We start from the raw sequence: 16285 nt of genomic DNA, 5'->3' as shown, positions 1-16285 counted from the left end.
GATTGGTCACAGGGATTCGAGAAAGTGGAAATGTATGCATGATTTGTCACAAGATTTGTCACATACATCAAGAGGATTTTTGTGTTTCACTTACCCAGGTCTAAAAAGAGAAGTAGGAACAAAGCTCTTTTGGCCCTACTTCTTCTGTGGATGACAGCAGTGCACTTAGTTCTGCACTCCTGTGACCCATATTCAGCCTACAAAGGGCTAAAGTCAGCTTTTGGCTAACGTCACCAAGCTGGTTCAGACTCTGGAAAGAGCCTGAGCCAGCCATTCCCATCCCCTCCACAGCTCGGCACTACAGTGAGCTCTGGAGGGACAGAGTAGAGAGCCAGTAACTGACAGTCATAGGCTCTCTGCTCACTCAGTTCTCGGTCTTAGAGTCTTGGAACACAGAGTGGCAAGACCCATGGAATTTTAATCACGTTTTCAAGTGCATTAATTAATTTCTTGATGCTTTAGCATGTATTCTCAACAACTGATACATGGATTTATTAGACTAACCCTTTTGACATGGACCTGTCAGCCATTAAAAGCTTTATAAGTAAAAGTCTTTAGTTGGTGCCACAGGTCATCTGCTGTTACCTTGATAAGCAAGTGAAACTAGTTTCACTTTGTAAGGAAGGAATTGTAGCTTTCAATTTCATAATCAATTCTGGGGCTATTCCCTACCAAGCTTCCACCCCCTGATCTTATGAGAACATCTTAGGATCAAATAAGGGTGCACTAACATATTACAGGTAGGTGGAAATTAATGGAAAAACTGAACCCTTGAAATCACCATACATGTTCCAATCTGGCTGTACAATCTTTTACAATCAAATTTTAATTTTACAAATCTATATATTAGACCAAACTAATCTATCTAATCAATTTGTATTAATTCAGGCTGTCCCTTATACTACATAGCTGTTGGCATATCTAAAGGAGATTGTACAATTAGATTGTAAGGAGTGTGGTGAGCTTTAGTCACAAGGTGAAACCAGTCTCAAAGAGGATTTCCTGTTAATATAGGTAATAGCAGGGATCTTATGATGTTTTTACTATACAGGACTTTATAGTAAAGGAGAAGTAGGACCAAAGCTCTTTTGCCCATACTTCTCTTGTGGGTCACTTAGTTCTGTACTCCTGTGACCCGTACTTAGCTGACAGCAGGCTAAAGTCTACTGTTAGCTGACATCACTCAGCGTGTCCATACTCTGGAGGGATCCAGTTCCTGCCCAGCCAATAACAAAATGACAGCCAAGCGCAACTTTCGTCAATCTGGGTGAACATCATATGATGATGAAAAACATTTTTCTTTTTCAAAATTTTCAGCTTTCAGTGTTATCACACTTTGAATGACAATTGCGTGGTCATGCAACACTGTACCCATATGAATTTTTTTGCATTTTTTTTGAGACAGATAAAACTTTATTTTGGTGGTATTTATTCACCACTGGGATTTTTATTTTTCTGCTATATAAATGAAAAATTCTAAACATTTTGAAAAAAAAATGTTTTTCTTATAAAATTTTGCATATAATCTTTCTTCATAAATCTTGGCCAAAATGTATTCATCTATCTTTTTTTTTTTTTTTAACATACTATCACCCTAGCGACACTGTACTACTTGTGGGAGGTGATGAAGATTTTTTTTTTTTTTAACACGGATTGCTTTTACACCCATTAAGGCTGTAAAAGCAATCATTTCTCCTTCTCTCTGGCTGCATTCTTGCAGTCATTGAGAATACTGTGCGAGCTGTGATTGGTCACAGCTTGTCACATGGTACAAGGCTGTTGTGAATAGCCTTGTACCATGTGATCTCTGTGATCATTCAGAGATTTCACACGTAGTAAGCAATGATGTCAGAAGTGACATCTTGCTTACTACTATTTATGTGATCACTGATTGGCCAATCAGTGATCACATGATCGGGGCCTCACACAGGAGGTCCCATACAGCGATCAGTGTTCCCAGGGAGTACACACAGGCAGGGAAGCGGGAAGGACTTTTATAAACGGTCACCCGCTCCCCACTGCTCCCGTCTGGCTGTTTATATACATGGGCCAGACAGGAAGTGGTAAAAAAAAACAAAAAAACAAACGCCAAAAGAAAGCTCTAGTTATGTGAAAAAAATTATAAGAATTTTGTTTGGGTAAAGTGTTGCACGACTGCGCAATTGTCATTCAAACTGTGAGTGCCGATAGCTGAAAATTGGCCTGGGCAGGAAGGGGGTGAAAGTGCCTTGCATTGAAGTTGTTAATGTAGGGATCCAACCAGATGCCTGAACAGCAGCTGACTCAGCCTCTTAGTGCACCGCAGAGAGCCCGAGTCAGCTGCTGCTCCAATGAGTGCTGGAGGGGCAGAGCACAGAGCAGTGACTGACAGTCACTGCTCTGTGCTCAGAGCGGACCCGAGAACTGAGTGATCAGCGGTCTTTGATCACTCAGTTCTCAGGCTTGGAGGCGGCGGGCGACAATGCAGCATTGTACTGATGCTGCATCCACCTAGGTGAGTATGTATGTTTATTATTTTGAAAGCCCCCACTTAACTTTTAAAACATTTAAAATAATTCACAAGTTCCCTTTAAAGATTTATTGTTCCATCTGTCTTAATACCTTTTTACTTTTATTCAAAGTGCATATTTAAAAACAAAATGTTCACGTCACAGAGCACTCACACAATGATTAGCAATTTGTATGACCACTCTGTACAGGTAAACATACAGGTTGACCTTGCCGGAAAACCTGCTTGGTTGTCTTGCATAGGGTAACACAGCGCCTATGAAATGGCAGTCAGTCGTTTCACACCAGCATCTCCTATTCAAGCCTGCAAGTTCCAGGAAGCCTCATTGCAGCATTACTGGGCTGCTTTTGGCACAGGAGAAAAGGGAATGGAGAAGGGGAAATGTGTTGTTATTGTTATACAGTATTCTAAGGTACTATTCAATTACTTCAATTAGTAAATCAGGTTTAGGCTTTACATCCCCTTTTACATATTTATGGATGTATATTTTGGATGAAACCTTTTTTTTATATAAAAACACCAAGAGCCATTACACTTTATATGAATAAATCATACTGTTAGAAATAACTACTTTGCAGCAATGGGCGAAGATCTGGCAGATGTACTCTTGACAGTAGAGAGATCTGCTGAGCAACATCATAAGATGAGGGATTACAGTAGCATCCTGAAAAAGAAGAGAAAGGTTCTAGTGAGTGACAGAAATATTAAGTAGTTAAATCAAGGACAAAGATATACATAGCTCTACAACATATGATTTGTTCTGAAAATAACCACAATTAAAGAATGAAACCCAATCTAAATCACAGCATGGGGGAGTTCAAATTGTTACATAGCAATAAATAATTTTCTATATAGCCATTAATGCACTGTAACCCAGTTAACTCCTAGGAATACCACATCACTGTGAAAAGTAGGCTGCTCCTTACCAGGGAAACATACAGCAGCTTATTTAAAAGTGCAATACATACAGAAATATGTGAACTACGCAAATGGAAGAAAACCATAAACATCTATTTCAACCCATGAAATGATAGTTCTTATGGATTTATGCACTTTGTACATAGCTTTTCACCATCTTAAAAATGTAGCCTTTCACTTAGCATTACAATCCTGCATGAATACATTTCTGACATAAGCAAACATACATATTTGCCAGCACACCATGGATCTCCAATATGGTCCAAAAAAATGTTTTTATTGCAAAAGATCACATCACCAAAGAAAGTGCAACATTTCGAAGACACGCAGGACCCCTTTGTCAGGCGTGTGAACAGGCTTGACGAAGGGGTCCTGTGCGGCTCCAAAATGTCGCACTTTCTTTGGTGATGTGATCTTTTTTATGTTTTGGACCATATTGGAGATCCATGGTGTGCTGGCAAATATGTACGTTTGCTTATGATGTTTCCAGTCCCAGCTAGTAGTCACTACAGCACCCTCCATTGATGAGCAGTACTTCCAGGAATGTGTGCGAGGGGAATATAGTTATAAACTTCTGACATGTCACAATATACAACAGTATACATTTTTCAGAAAAGTGGTTTATCAGTAAAAAGCAGTCTGAACTCCAGTTAAGTAATTTTGCCTAGGCTGTGATGATGTCATCAATCTGCAGGTAGGAGGAAACATTTCCTCAGTCTCCTCTCCCTGCAGAGAGGTTCTAGTAAGGGGTTGTTCTGTGTCAACAATTTGTGAACACAGATAAGAATCACACAAAGACATGATTGTGCCATCTGTGAGCCAGCATAGATCAAATGCACATATTAGCCAGCACACCACGGATCATTGATTAGCGTCCAAATCTTTATCGAAGAACAATCACATCATAGAGGACATAGTGCAACACATCTGAGCCGCGCAGGACCCCTTTGTCAGGCATGTGATAAATGTGTTCATCAGTGCAACAGTATTTAAAGTGCTCTCCACCAAAGTACAGGAAAAAAGTCACACCCTCTACCTACTGACATCATAGGGCATCAGAATCCTGCCAAAAACACCTAGGTAAATAGTTCAAACAACATTCACTGCAGAAACATGTGCAAGTGAAAATCTAGCAGAGTCTCATTTGTGGGGGCATGCATACAAATATGGGCGACCTCGTAGTGATCGGGCACACTCACCAGATGCAGAACCTGGCCAAGTCTGGTGTCCCAGTTGCCAGGCAACCTGCCTTTTATGTAACTCAGAAGAGGATTGCGGCAGCCATGCATGCTCAATGCGGCTGCCTGTATCCAAGCAACAGTAAACGCTGGCCGGCGGGGCCACTGGTGCCATGGAGACCCATGATGCCAGGTTGCCCAAGTCGAGCCAGATGCAAACACCCTGAGTTGTCAGAGGGAAGGGGCAGAGTGTGCATGGTGCATGAAAGAAGAAAGAAGTACACAAAAACGAAGAGAAGAAATTAAAGGAAATGAAAACAAAAGATGAAAAAAGAAGAGAAACAAAACAGTCCACAAGGGGAAAAAAATATATATAAATAGAAAAAAAAAAGAAATTAGAGGGAAAAAACAACAACAAAAAAGGGAAGGAAAACAAAAAAAAAAAAAGAAGGGAAAAAGGAAATAAGAAAAAAATCAAAAATAAATGTCCCAAGAATACTGAAAAAATACTCAAAAAAACTACAACTACTAAGAATAACAACAAACAATAACAATAATTACAAAAATAACACAAATAAATGAAAGAAAAGAAAAATAACAAAACAACAGAAATAAGCAAAAATTAGAAAAAAAAATGAATAAACAAAAGTGATGGGAGGCATAAAAGTGAAAGAAAAGCAATGATATAAATGAAATTATAATAAGGAGAGAATGGCAGCAAATTAGAGAAAATAAAAACTAAATAAATGAAATATGGAAAAAGGACTAAAGATTTCTCTTCCAACCACTGTCATGGCTATAATGACAAAAGGGGTCTCAACAAGACTCGAGAGTACCATGCAGTGACACAGGTGTCACTACCAAAATTTGGATGAATTGTAATGTATAGGTAAAAAACCTGGATGGCCTATGGTCTAGTAGGGAGGAGAGAACAAGATTACTCACAAACGTTTTAGTAAGACATAAACCAATCGTATACATGCTAAGATGGAGCAATTATCTGTCTAAGAAAACATGTAAATGATGAATTGGAGTTAAGATCACCTGATTTTACTGGGCTGAGAGCGTAAATCCAATAGGCCTCATGACACAGAAGGTGGTACTGGTGGTTACCGCCTCTAGTTGGCTTTTCAACATGCTCAATCACCATACCTCTTAATTCATGGGTTTGATGTTCGGATACTACAAAATGTACTGCTACTGGTTTATTCGGATCAGTCTCTTCACCCATGTCATTCCTCATCAGGGCCATCCTAATGCTGCCCCTATGTTTCTGGAAACGTCTCTTAAATGGGCCTGTTGTTTTGCCCACATAGGTCAATGCACATGGACAATTCAGGATGTAAACACAGAATTCAGTACTACAATTCAAATAATTGTGTATGCGATATTGATTGAACCTGTGTGGATGTGAGAAGTATTCACTGCAGATTAATGAATTGCAAACACTGCAGTTGTGGCACCTATAGCAACCTCTTATGAGAGATTCTAGGTGGAATTTTAGCATATTTGTGTCTGGGGTCAGCCTGTACAAGGTGATCTCGTATGGTTTTATTGTGTCTGTAAGCAATTGGCGTGAACTTCAGGTTGGGTGCTAAGGAGCTTTCAGCTTGCAATGTTACAGTTCTGTTTTACCACCCATTTGACCCTATCTGACTCCCTGTTGAAAGTATATACAAATAATGGACAGTCAATAGGTATGCTGGATCTGGGTCCATTAGTTTTTTGACAAAGCTTGGTCCAGCACCTTTGCCGGGTATCCCCGTTCGAGAAACCTGTGATACATTTTCTCAAGCTGTAGTTTTGAAATACGTGAAACGCTCATGAATTGTGAAATGGTTAGATTCTTGCGGAGGTGCATACTCCACTTTGATAATAGAGTAATGTGTTCCTGTCTGTCTGTTTGGTGTAGAGAGAGATGTGACCAGGATGCCCTGTGTAATAGTGATTGACTCATAAAGAAAGGTAATACTGTTTGAAGAGACCTCAGGATTAAACACTAATTAAACTAGTCATAGGGAAGATGTTATTCAAGAAACAAAAAAACAGAAAAAAATGAAGGTTCATTGCCGTATCATATCATCTATGTATGTAGCAGGGGCGGACTGACCATTTGGAAACTAGGAAACTGCCCGAGGGCCCGTGGTCAGTAGGGGGCCCCATGTGATGCCCCTGGTACCTTTTTCATAGGCTTTTTTGAGTTTGGGGAAGGACACAGTGGCCCCATGATCTCCTATTGCCCAGAGGCCCCATGAGTTGTCAGTCCGCCCCTGGTATGTAGATATCATTGATGTGCATACTGAATGAATCACAGTAGCGGACAAAGATTCGCAAATGCCGGATCTGAGAATATGTTTTCCCTTCAAATACAAAGTGATTACCAAGAACAAATTCAAGACATACAAGCAGGTTTTATTTCGGTAGGTCTGACAAGTTATGTTTGGTAAAAAAAATTTCCACAGCCTGTAATCCTGCGGCATTGGGTATACTGGTATACAAAGATGTAATATCCATAGTGGTAAGCTTTCAATCGTCATCGAACGTCAGGAAGGCTTTGATCTTTTACAGAAAATCAATAGTGTCCATAATATATGCTGGCAAGTCATTCATCAGTGGTTGCAGATAAAAATAGATATACTTAAGCCATTGGCTGGGTAATTGATCCTGTACCCAAGAAAATGGGTCTGAAGTTTAAGGGGTGAAGTCCCTTTATGGACTTTTGGCAAGCCATAAATAACCAGGAGTCAGCATCTCGTCCCAAGAAGCAAATGCTGACCCTGGATAATATCTGAACAGAAACGACACTGCTCTTCTGAATAGCAAAGCAGTTAAAGTCATTGTGAGGGGGGATTATTGTGATCTATAAATACTCTGTGTTAACTTACATTATACATCCCATGCATGCACTTAACATGAAAAAACATAGCTGATCCATGTTCACTTTAAATTAGCCTGCATCGAAGAACTACAGACAACTGCATATTTTATTAGAGGTTCACCGAAATGAAAATTCTGGACCAAAACAGAAAAATTCAGGATGCACATGGCCGAAAACTGAAACCGAAATGTACAGTTTTAAAAAAAAACAAAACGTTTTAATATAGAAAATAGTATTATATTCGACTTTTTAATTAATATCATGAATATGAATTGAAAAAGTACAATCCAGTAACGTAAAATAACTTTTATTGAAGCAACACACAAAAATTGGACAGACAATAAATATATATAAAATTAAAAAACTTAAATACAGTTGCAAGAAAAAGTATGTGAACCCCTTGGGATTACGTGGAGTTTTCCATGAATTGGGCATAAAATGTGCTCTGAACGTCATCTAAGTCACAACAATAGAAGAACACTGTCTGCTGAACATAATACTACACAAACATTAGATGTTGCCATGGTTTAATTGCACATAACATGTAAACATTCACAGTGCAGGGAGGAAAAAGTATGTGAACCTTTGGACTTAATAACTGGTTGACCCTCCTTTGGCAGCAATAACCTCAACCAAATGTTTCCTGTAGTTGCAGATCAGACCTGCACAACGATCTGGAGTAATTTTGGACCACTCCTCTTCACAAAACTGTTTCAGTGTAGCAATATTCCTGGGATGTCTGGTGTGAATCGCTCTCTTAAGGTCATGCCACAGCATTTCAATCGGGTTGAGGTCAGGACTCTGACTGGGCCACTCCAGAAGGCGTATTCTGTGCTGTTGCAGCCATTGGTTTGTTGAATTACTTGTATGCTTTGGGTCATTGTCCTGTTGCCTCACCCATCCTCTGCAGAGCTTCAGTTGGCGGACAGATGGTCATACGTTTTCCTGCAAAATGTCTTGATAAACTCTGGAATTCATTTTCCCATCAATGACAACAATCCATCCAGGCCCTGAGGCAGCAAAGCAGCCCCAAACCATGATGCTCCCTCCGCCATGTTTTACAATGGGGATGAGGTTTTGATGTTGCTGTGCTGTGCCTTTTTTTCTCCACACATAGTGTTGTGTGTTCTTCCCAAACAACTCAATCTTGGTTTCATCTGTCCACAGTATATTTTGCCAGTAGTGCTGTGGAACATCCAGGTGCTCTTTTGCATGCTTCAAATGTACTGCAATATTCTTTTTGGACAGCAATGGCTTCCTCCGTGGTGTCCTCCCATGTACTCCATTCTTGTTTAATGTTTTCCTTATTGTAGATGTGTCAACAAAAATGTTAGTATGTGCCAGAGATTTCTGTAGGTCTTTAGCTGACACTCTGGGATTCTTCTTTACCTCATGCAGCATTCTGCGCTGTGCTCTTGCAGTCATTTTTACAGGACGACCACGCCTAGGGAGAGTAACAACAGTGCTAAACTTTCTCCATTTGTAGACAGTCTGTCTTACCGTGGACACATGAACATCAAGGCTTTTGGAGATACTTTTGTAACCCTTTCCAGCTTCATGCAAGTCAGCAATTCTTGATCGTAGGTCTTCTGATAGCTCTTTTCTGCGAGGCATGGTTCACATCAGACAGTGCTTCTTGAAACCAGTAAACCCAAAACAGGTGTGTGTTTTTTAAGGGCAGGACAGCTGTCAGCAACACATCCAATATCATCACACTGATTGGAGTCAAAGTTGGCTCACTCCTGGCTCCAATTATCTCTGGGAGAAGTCATTAAGCTAGGGCTTCACATACTTTTTCCTCCCTGCACTGTGAATGTTTACATGTTATGTGCAATTAAACCATGGCAACATCTAATATTTGTGTAGTATTATGTTCAGCATACTGTGTTCTTCTATTGTTGTGACTTAGATGCCGTTCAGAGCACATTTTATGCCCAATTCATGCAAAACTCCACGTAATCCCAAGGGGTTCACATACTTTTTCTTGCAACTGTATAGGCATTTTTGCATTGAAGTCAATAGGGGGCGTTTTTTGCACTGAAGTCAATGGGACTCGATTTTGCACTGAAGTCCATCATCATCGGCACCTTTTTTTTTTTTCTACTGGTAAAACGCAGATAACCATATTTCAGGTCGATAATTTTAGGTGGCCAATATATCAGTGCATCACCATATTTTATGTATAGCAAAAAATGTGGGGCACATTTAAGGCCCCTTTCATACAACCGTTACAATCAGGTCTGCCTGTCAGTTTTTCAGTCTTTGTAAACAGACTTTTACACACGCCTATCTCCGATCTGATCCAGTCCGTTAAAAACAAATGGAAGAGGATCCGTTCTCCTTCTAAGTGGATCAGATTTAGTGGGGTGTAAATGGACAGTAGAGTCCGTTTACATCCGTCCACCCATACAGCACAAACGGAGCAGACACGGACTTTTCATCTGCCCGCTCTGCTCTGATCAGCAGGGAATCTGTGAGTGGATCCCCCGCTGATCGAAACAAAGTCCGCTTCAGGGGGAAAGGGACCCAAAACCCCAAGGGCAATAAAAAAAATTCAAGCGGCCGCAGCCCGCAAGCCTAGAAGGAAGGCCGAGTGGAGATGGAAGCCTCTGTAGAGGTGACAGCGCACTGCTGGAGGGCTTCTTTTTAAAGTAAGTCCTTCATAATGTGCTAGTATTTGACGCATACTACCACATCATGCCTTCGTCTTGCAGGGGGAAACTTTTTTTTTCAGAGAGTTTACTACTGCTTTAATAAATGATTCATATTTTGCCCAAATATGGCCTAACAATTTTTTTTTTGTTATCAGTAGAATAGAATTTTAGTGGAATAGAACAGAATTTGAACTCATCAGACCACCTTTACTAAGATGTGAATGTATTAAACAGATTTTATTTCGTATAATTTCTATTATATGTTACATGAATTTTGGCATAGATATAAACTATGACTCATGATTTAAACATGTATGTTTATACTCTGAAAAGAAATAAATGTATTGTAGGCATACAACAAAATCTAACACAATACAGATTTGCATCAGAAAAAAATAAGTTCTTACTGTATACAAGAGCTCCACTGGAGTTACTGGACTTGTGAAAATTGTTCGGAGACATCGCAAACAAGCTTCAATGAAGCGGATGTCTGCTGACAGCAAGCCTGAAAATGCAGAACAATGAAGGTGTCAGAGATAGAAACGTGTGGCAGGTCAGTACAATATGTGAGGCCTTTGTGCTGTATAGTAAGGTCACAACTACCTTGCAGCAGAGCTGGGATTATGTGACAGTCTAGCAGGGATTTCACATTGTTTTCTGTACCCATAGACAAGCTGCCAAGGACCACAGCACATTCTGTCTTCAGTTCTGTGCTCGAAGTCTCTTGCTGAAGCAAGTATAATAATCTGTCAAAGGAGATGGAGCAGTTAGAAGGGGAAAGATCTCCTTGGTGACAATTCTGACCTATACAAATCCTAGACTGGAGTAAATATGGCAAGTTTATGATGTTACACCTGGTAAGGCACTTGATTTCCATAAAATGATACCAAAGCTTAATTAACCCTGAGTTCTGTTGCTTTTTAAATTGACACAGAGACCACAACTATTTGTCCTCGAGCCATTTTAACCACTTTTCGCTCACATAACGTCGTAAACTTGGAGTGGAGATATCTGGATGATGCTTGCAGCTGCAAGCATCATCCAGATATCTTTTTTTTCAGCTGGCGATTCCCTGCATTGTAAAAGCCATGCTGGCGGATCATTAGCCCCCCTCCCACCGACGCTTCTCTGTGCTTTCCCATGCGATAGAGGAGCCACAGAACAGATCCGCCAGCGGCACCTGTTTACCATAGAGCATCTCTATGACCCTGGGGGGCCAGAAGCGGCATCATGACATCACTTCCCGGACTGGAAGATGCCAGTGCAGCTTTTATGGAAAGCTTGAGTTACATTTTATTTTTTTATCTCATGCTTTCCAGCATAGAGGAGAGATGTGGGGTCTAGAAGTCCCCACATCTCTCCGTAAAGAGAACCTGTCATGCCTTATTCCTATTACAAGAGAAGTTTACATTTCCTTTAATAGGAATAAAAGTGATAAAAAAAATTAAAAAAAAAACAGTGTAAAAATCAAAATCAAATTATTATTATTAATAATAAAAAATTTTTAAAGTGCCGCCATCCCCTTGTGCTTGCACGCACAAGTGAACACATACATAGGTTGCACCTACATATGTAAACTGCGTTCGAACCACGCATGTGAGATATCGCCGCAAACGTAATAGTGAGAGCAATAATTCTAGCACTAGACCCCTATGTAACTCTAAAATGGAACCCTGTAAAAATGTTTAAAGCATCGCCTATGGAGATTTATCAAGTACCAAAGTTTGGCGCCATTCCACGAGTGTACACAATTTTAAAGCATGACATGTTAAGTATCTATTTCCTCACATAACATCATCTTTTATATTATACCAAAAATTGGGTTATATATTGTGGGGGGTTTTTAATTCATGAAAAGTGTATTTTTTCCCAAAAAATTGTATTTTAAAAATAACTGCGCTAATACCATGTGGCATGAAAAATTGCATCGACTGCCATTTCATTCTCTAGGGTCTCTGTTTAAAAAAATACATATAATGTTTGGGGGTTCCGAGTCATTTTTTAGCAAATAAATGATAATTTTTACATGTAGGAGAGAAATTCCAGAATTGGCCTTGATGGAAAGTTGTTAAAACAGCACTGGAACTCAACTGATTTTGTGGGTCCCAGCTGGCTTTAGTGCTCGAACCGCTGGCTGCCAAGTGACAGCCATAATCCCAGCTTTATAGAATATGTGAAACCCAACATTTCGATATTCCTGATATGTACCTGCTGTACCATGTAATTGTATAAAAAAGTATCCTGCTCTCTTTGTATTGCTTCCTTTGTGTGAAACCCCTGGTGTTCCTGCAAGTCCCTCTGCTTTTCTATTAAAAACTGATGACACTAGGCATAAGAGCAGTGTGGTCAGTTCTCTAGCTGTGCTGGGAACTCAGTGTGCTCTCCTTCAATGATCAGACTTCTGCTGACAAAACCCCCTGCACAGCTTTTCACTGGGAAGATCAGTGTGCAGCCGTTTCTCCGCCCCTAGCTCTTATGCAGCTGAGAACAGAGAGTATGTAAACGCTTTTAAAAATAAAAAGGGAAAAAAAAGGTGTATATAATGTTTTTTTATATCTATACACAAATGTTTTGCTTTTCATTTCTACTTTAAACTGAATGGGTTGTTTTACAAGATGAGGGTTTACAATCACTTTAAAGTGGTTCTAAAGGCTAAAGGTTTTCTTCTCTGCGCAGCATCCCCCCCCCCCAGCCCCCCTAATACTCATCTAAGCCCCCTCTCGATCCAGTGATGTGCACTGGAGTCTCAGCTATCTTGGGACTCCCTCTCCTCTGCTGTCAATCACAGCAGTGAGAAGAGAGAAGGGGCGGGGTCAAGCCGCAGCTCCGTGTGTGAATGACACACGGAGCAGCAGGTGCCCCCATAGCAAGCTGCTTGCTGTGGGGGCATCTGACAGGAGGGAGGGGCCAGGAGCGCCAGTAGGGAAGCCATAAAGAGGAGGATCCGGGCTGTTCTGTGCAAAACCACTACACACAGCAGGTAAGTATAGACATGTTTGTTATAAAACAAATAAATAAAAAAACAAGCCTTTATAAATCACTTTAAGCCCAGAAGCCGCATCGATCAGCTCCTGGGCTTCCAGTCATTCTATAGAGCACTCAATAGTTGTCATGGCAGCACTCAATAGTTTGTCAGTACAAAGCGTAGGGCAAAGCTGATAAAGTCCTGTCCTGCTTATCCCTGCAGCAACAGATGCATGCTTTAATGATCTACTGCGTACTGCAATCATTGGACATAATCCTTTTTCAGACATGAGGGGACTTGATCAGGTCTCTACTTTCCTAATCAATACCCCCATGATAATAGAAAAAATGTTTAAAAAAATACAGTGTTAAAAATGGAATAAAGTTCTTCTAAAGTAATATAAAAAAGTTTTTCTCATTTCATTATGGTAGATAAAAATTGTACTTACATGATATCCTTTAATCAAAAGACTTTTTATTAAAGGATAAAATGATTAAAGGTTTTATTTTACATAAATACCTAGGAAAAAATAAATTTTTTAAGCGCCCTTTTCATTTCTGTGGATCAGGAAGGGAGGAGAGGTATACTCCAACATCACCATCTTGTGTCAGGACAACATTATGGCCTGGACCTCTGTATCATTTAGTCCCATAGTGAAGTAACCAAGTAGTTTTTTTTCCTAGTTAAAATAAATGAAGCCTTAGATTTCTATAACCGTATAGCACCATAAACCAATTGTGGCCACTATACGGAGATCAATAGAACTGCACGGATGTCTTGTAGTCTTCTCTGATGGTCCTGACAAAGTGGAGGTACCTACAAAAACGGCTAAAGTGAAAAGGACACTCAGTATAATGCAAATATGAGTGATCTTTGTAGCATGTCAAAAAAGACTCTTGTATTGTTCATCATATGTGATTATTTTAAACAGTCATTTATATATTCGGATTAATACATTTGGAAACATTTTTGTATATTCACATGTTGCATGTGCGTGTGTGTCCCACATCTTCCACCTAATAAAAACCTTGTCTGGAAGAAGGATTGCAGTATCATGTAATTTTTAGACTACAAAGCTAAAAGCTATAAAATATAATGTGCAGAAACATAACATCTCTGAAGTTATCAAAATGCTCTGGGATTCACGGGGGTCATATGGAGAAAAAGACTCCGAGATGCAAATGGTTTTGATCAAATTAAGTGACTTGCCTCATTGTTAACATCAATAAACTGGCCACAGAAAAGTTTTTGTCATCCCTTGCATATCCATTTACTAATCTGTGTATTTCAAAACAATAACCTAACTACAGGTAAATCGGTGGGACATGACATCTCCTTTGCTGCATTTGTGAACACTGGCTTAACTTGCCTTTTGAAACCATTCCAAGGAGAAAACACAGATCTATCTGGGATTTAGTTGCCTTTGTCCATATAAGCACAGTCAAAATTCCTAAACCCTGATGAAGTGGGAACCATGTTGGCTTTTTTCTGCTGTAAAACAATTTTTTACCATTAAAAGGTAAACGTTACATGCTCCAGCCGTTTTTAGGGAACATGTAAAAAATTCCCATAGCAGCTGCATTCACCACCCCCCTCCGTCTGACAGATAGTCGGGGGAAACTTCTCCCCGTACTGTCCGATTTTTAAACAGCGCGGCCGTGCGGTGCTCCGCCAACATGGGCGAGTCACTCATTCACAGTGTTCTGTGGATGAGTGTCTACAAGTCCCAACAGCCTCAGTGACTGTTGGCTTGCAGTTTTTAATGAATTATCATGGCGCTGTGGAGCACCGTGGTAGTTCATTGAAGCTTCCAGTCAGTATATCTGCTTGCTCGTACATCCCGTACGGCAAGCACATATTCTGACAATAGAACGGTGGATATACGAGCGCTAGGGTAGCATAAAATAAATAATCAGCCACCAGCATAAAAAGGAAATACCTGAATCCTCTAATGTATTGTACAATAATTGAAAAGAATGCAGCGCTTCATATTGAAGGTAAAAATGACATAAAATAAAATAATGAGTAAAAGTCTTTAAAAAGTGCAACGTGGCAATCGTGATTCCTTAGATGCTTGTTAAAATAACGTGACTTCCGTAGTTCATGCGGAGTGAGTATATAATGTACTAACCAGATAGCACATGGTTATGTGCGTTGGAGTAAATAAGACCTACTCCAAAGGTACTCTGGGAACCGGAACTCTGCAAACAGGTGAGGTCGTCAGGTGGGGTTGAGTCACCAGATATCATCAGACCAAAGCAGATTCCATTATTCCAGTATAATGTGTAATCATCACATAGGGTACATCATGCAGTATGGATTTCAGCCACCGGGGGGATCATGTACATGGGTGTACGTCTCCTACCATGGAGCACCTTGATGGGGGGGGGGGGCGCTCACGGTTTCCAAAAAATGAGCCCAGAGAAAAAGGAAAACTCCAATAGTGTAGTATTTATTATGACAACAGGAGTTACAATTGCAAGCAAAAATAGAAAGTACAAAAGACAACTGACACTTACATCCAGAAGTAATGGGGTAGTATATAGGTCATAAGTCCTTGTGCAGGGGGAGACCCCCGGATCCCCCCGGTGGCTGAAATCCATACTGCATGATGTACCCTATGTGATGATTACACATTATACTGGAATAATGGAATCTGCTTTGGTCTGATGATATCTGGTGACTCAACCCCACCTGACGACCTCACCTGTTTGCAGAGTTCCGGTTCCCAGAGTACCTTTGGAGTAGGTCTTATTTACTCCAACGCACATAACCATGTGCTATCTGGTTAGTACATTATATACTCACTCCGCATGAACTACGGAAGTCACGTTATTTTAACAAGCATCTAAGGAATCACGATTGCCACGTTGCACTTTTTAAAGACTTTTACTCATTATTTTATTTTATGTCATTTTTACCTTCAATATGAAGCGCTGCATTCTTTTCAATTATTGTACAATACATATTCTGACAGGTCTGCAGGGGACCTGCATGGCAACAGCGATCTACTGATCGCTGGTGCAATGCTTTACAGGATCCTTTTGACAAAAATAATAAATGCACATTTTTTTACCTGCAAAAAAAAAAAAAATGGGCATTTATTATTTTTGTCCAAAAAGGTGAATCTATCCTTTAAAAACTTTGGACTTTTGGACATTTGTTTGGTGCTCCTATTGGACT

The 16285-nt window shown here is 40.0% G+C and overlaps 1 protein-coding gene across 4 annotated transcripts in view; it reads right to left on the bottom strand.

Annotated features, from left to right (window-relative positions):
- Positions 1-16285, bottom strand: part of ARMC8 (armadillo repeat containing 8) — a 182637-nt gene that overhangs the window by 112024 nt on the left and 54328 nt on the right. For 2 of the 4 annotated variants that reach the window (XM_089671757.1, XM_089671774.1), the window contains exons 4-6: positions 10738-10883; positions 10545-10642; positions 3081-3173 (exon numbers count right to left, since the gene is read on the bottom strand). In XM_089671757.1, the coding sequence (XP_089527883.1) occupies positions 3081-3173; positions 10545-10642; positions 10738-10883 (337 nt within the window). The remainder of the gene's footprint in view (positions 1-3080; positions 3174-10544; positions 10643-10737; positions 10884-16285) is intronic. The other 2 variants (XM_089671765.1, XM_089671785.1) reach the window with 1 other exon arrangement.

Source organism: Staurois parvus, unplaced genomic scaffold, assembly GCF_062004578.1.
Source record: "Staurois parvus isolate SC_StPar_1 unplaced genomic scaffold, SC_StPar_1.0 ptg000011l, whole genome shotgun sequence".
In the NCBI taxonomy this organism is placed as follows: Eukaryota; Metazoa; Chordata; class Amphibia; order Anura; family Ranidae; genus Staurois; species Staurois parvus.
This window is presented reverse-complemented; position numbering and strand designations above follow the sequence as displayed.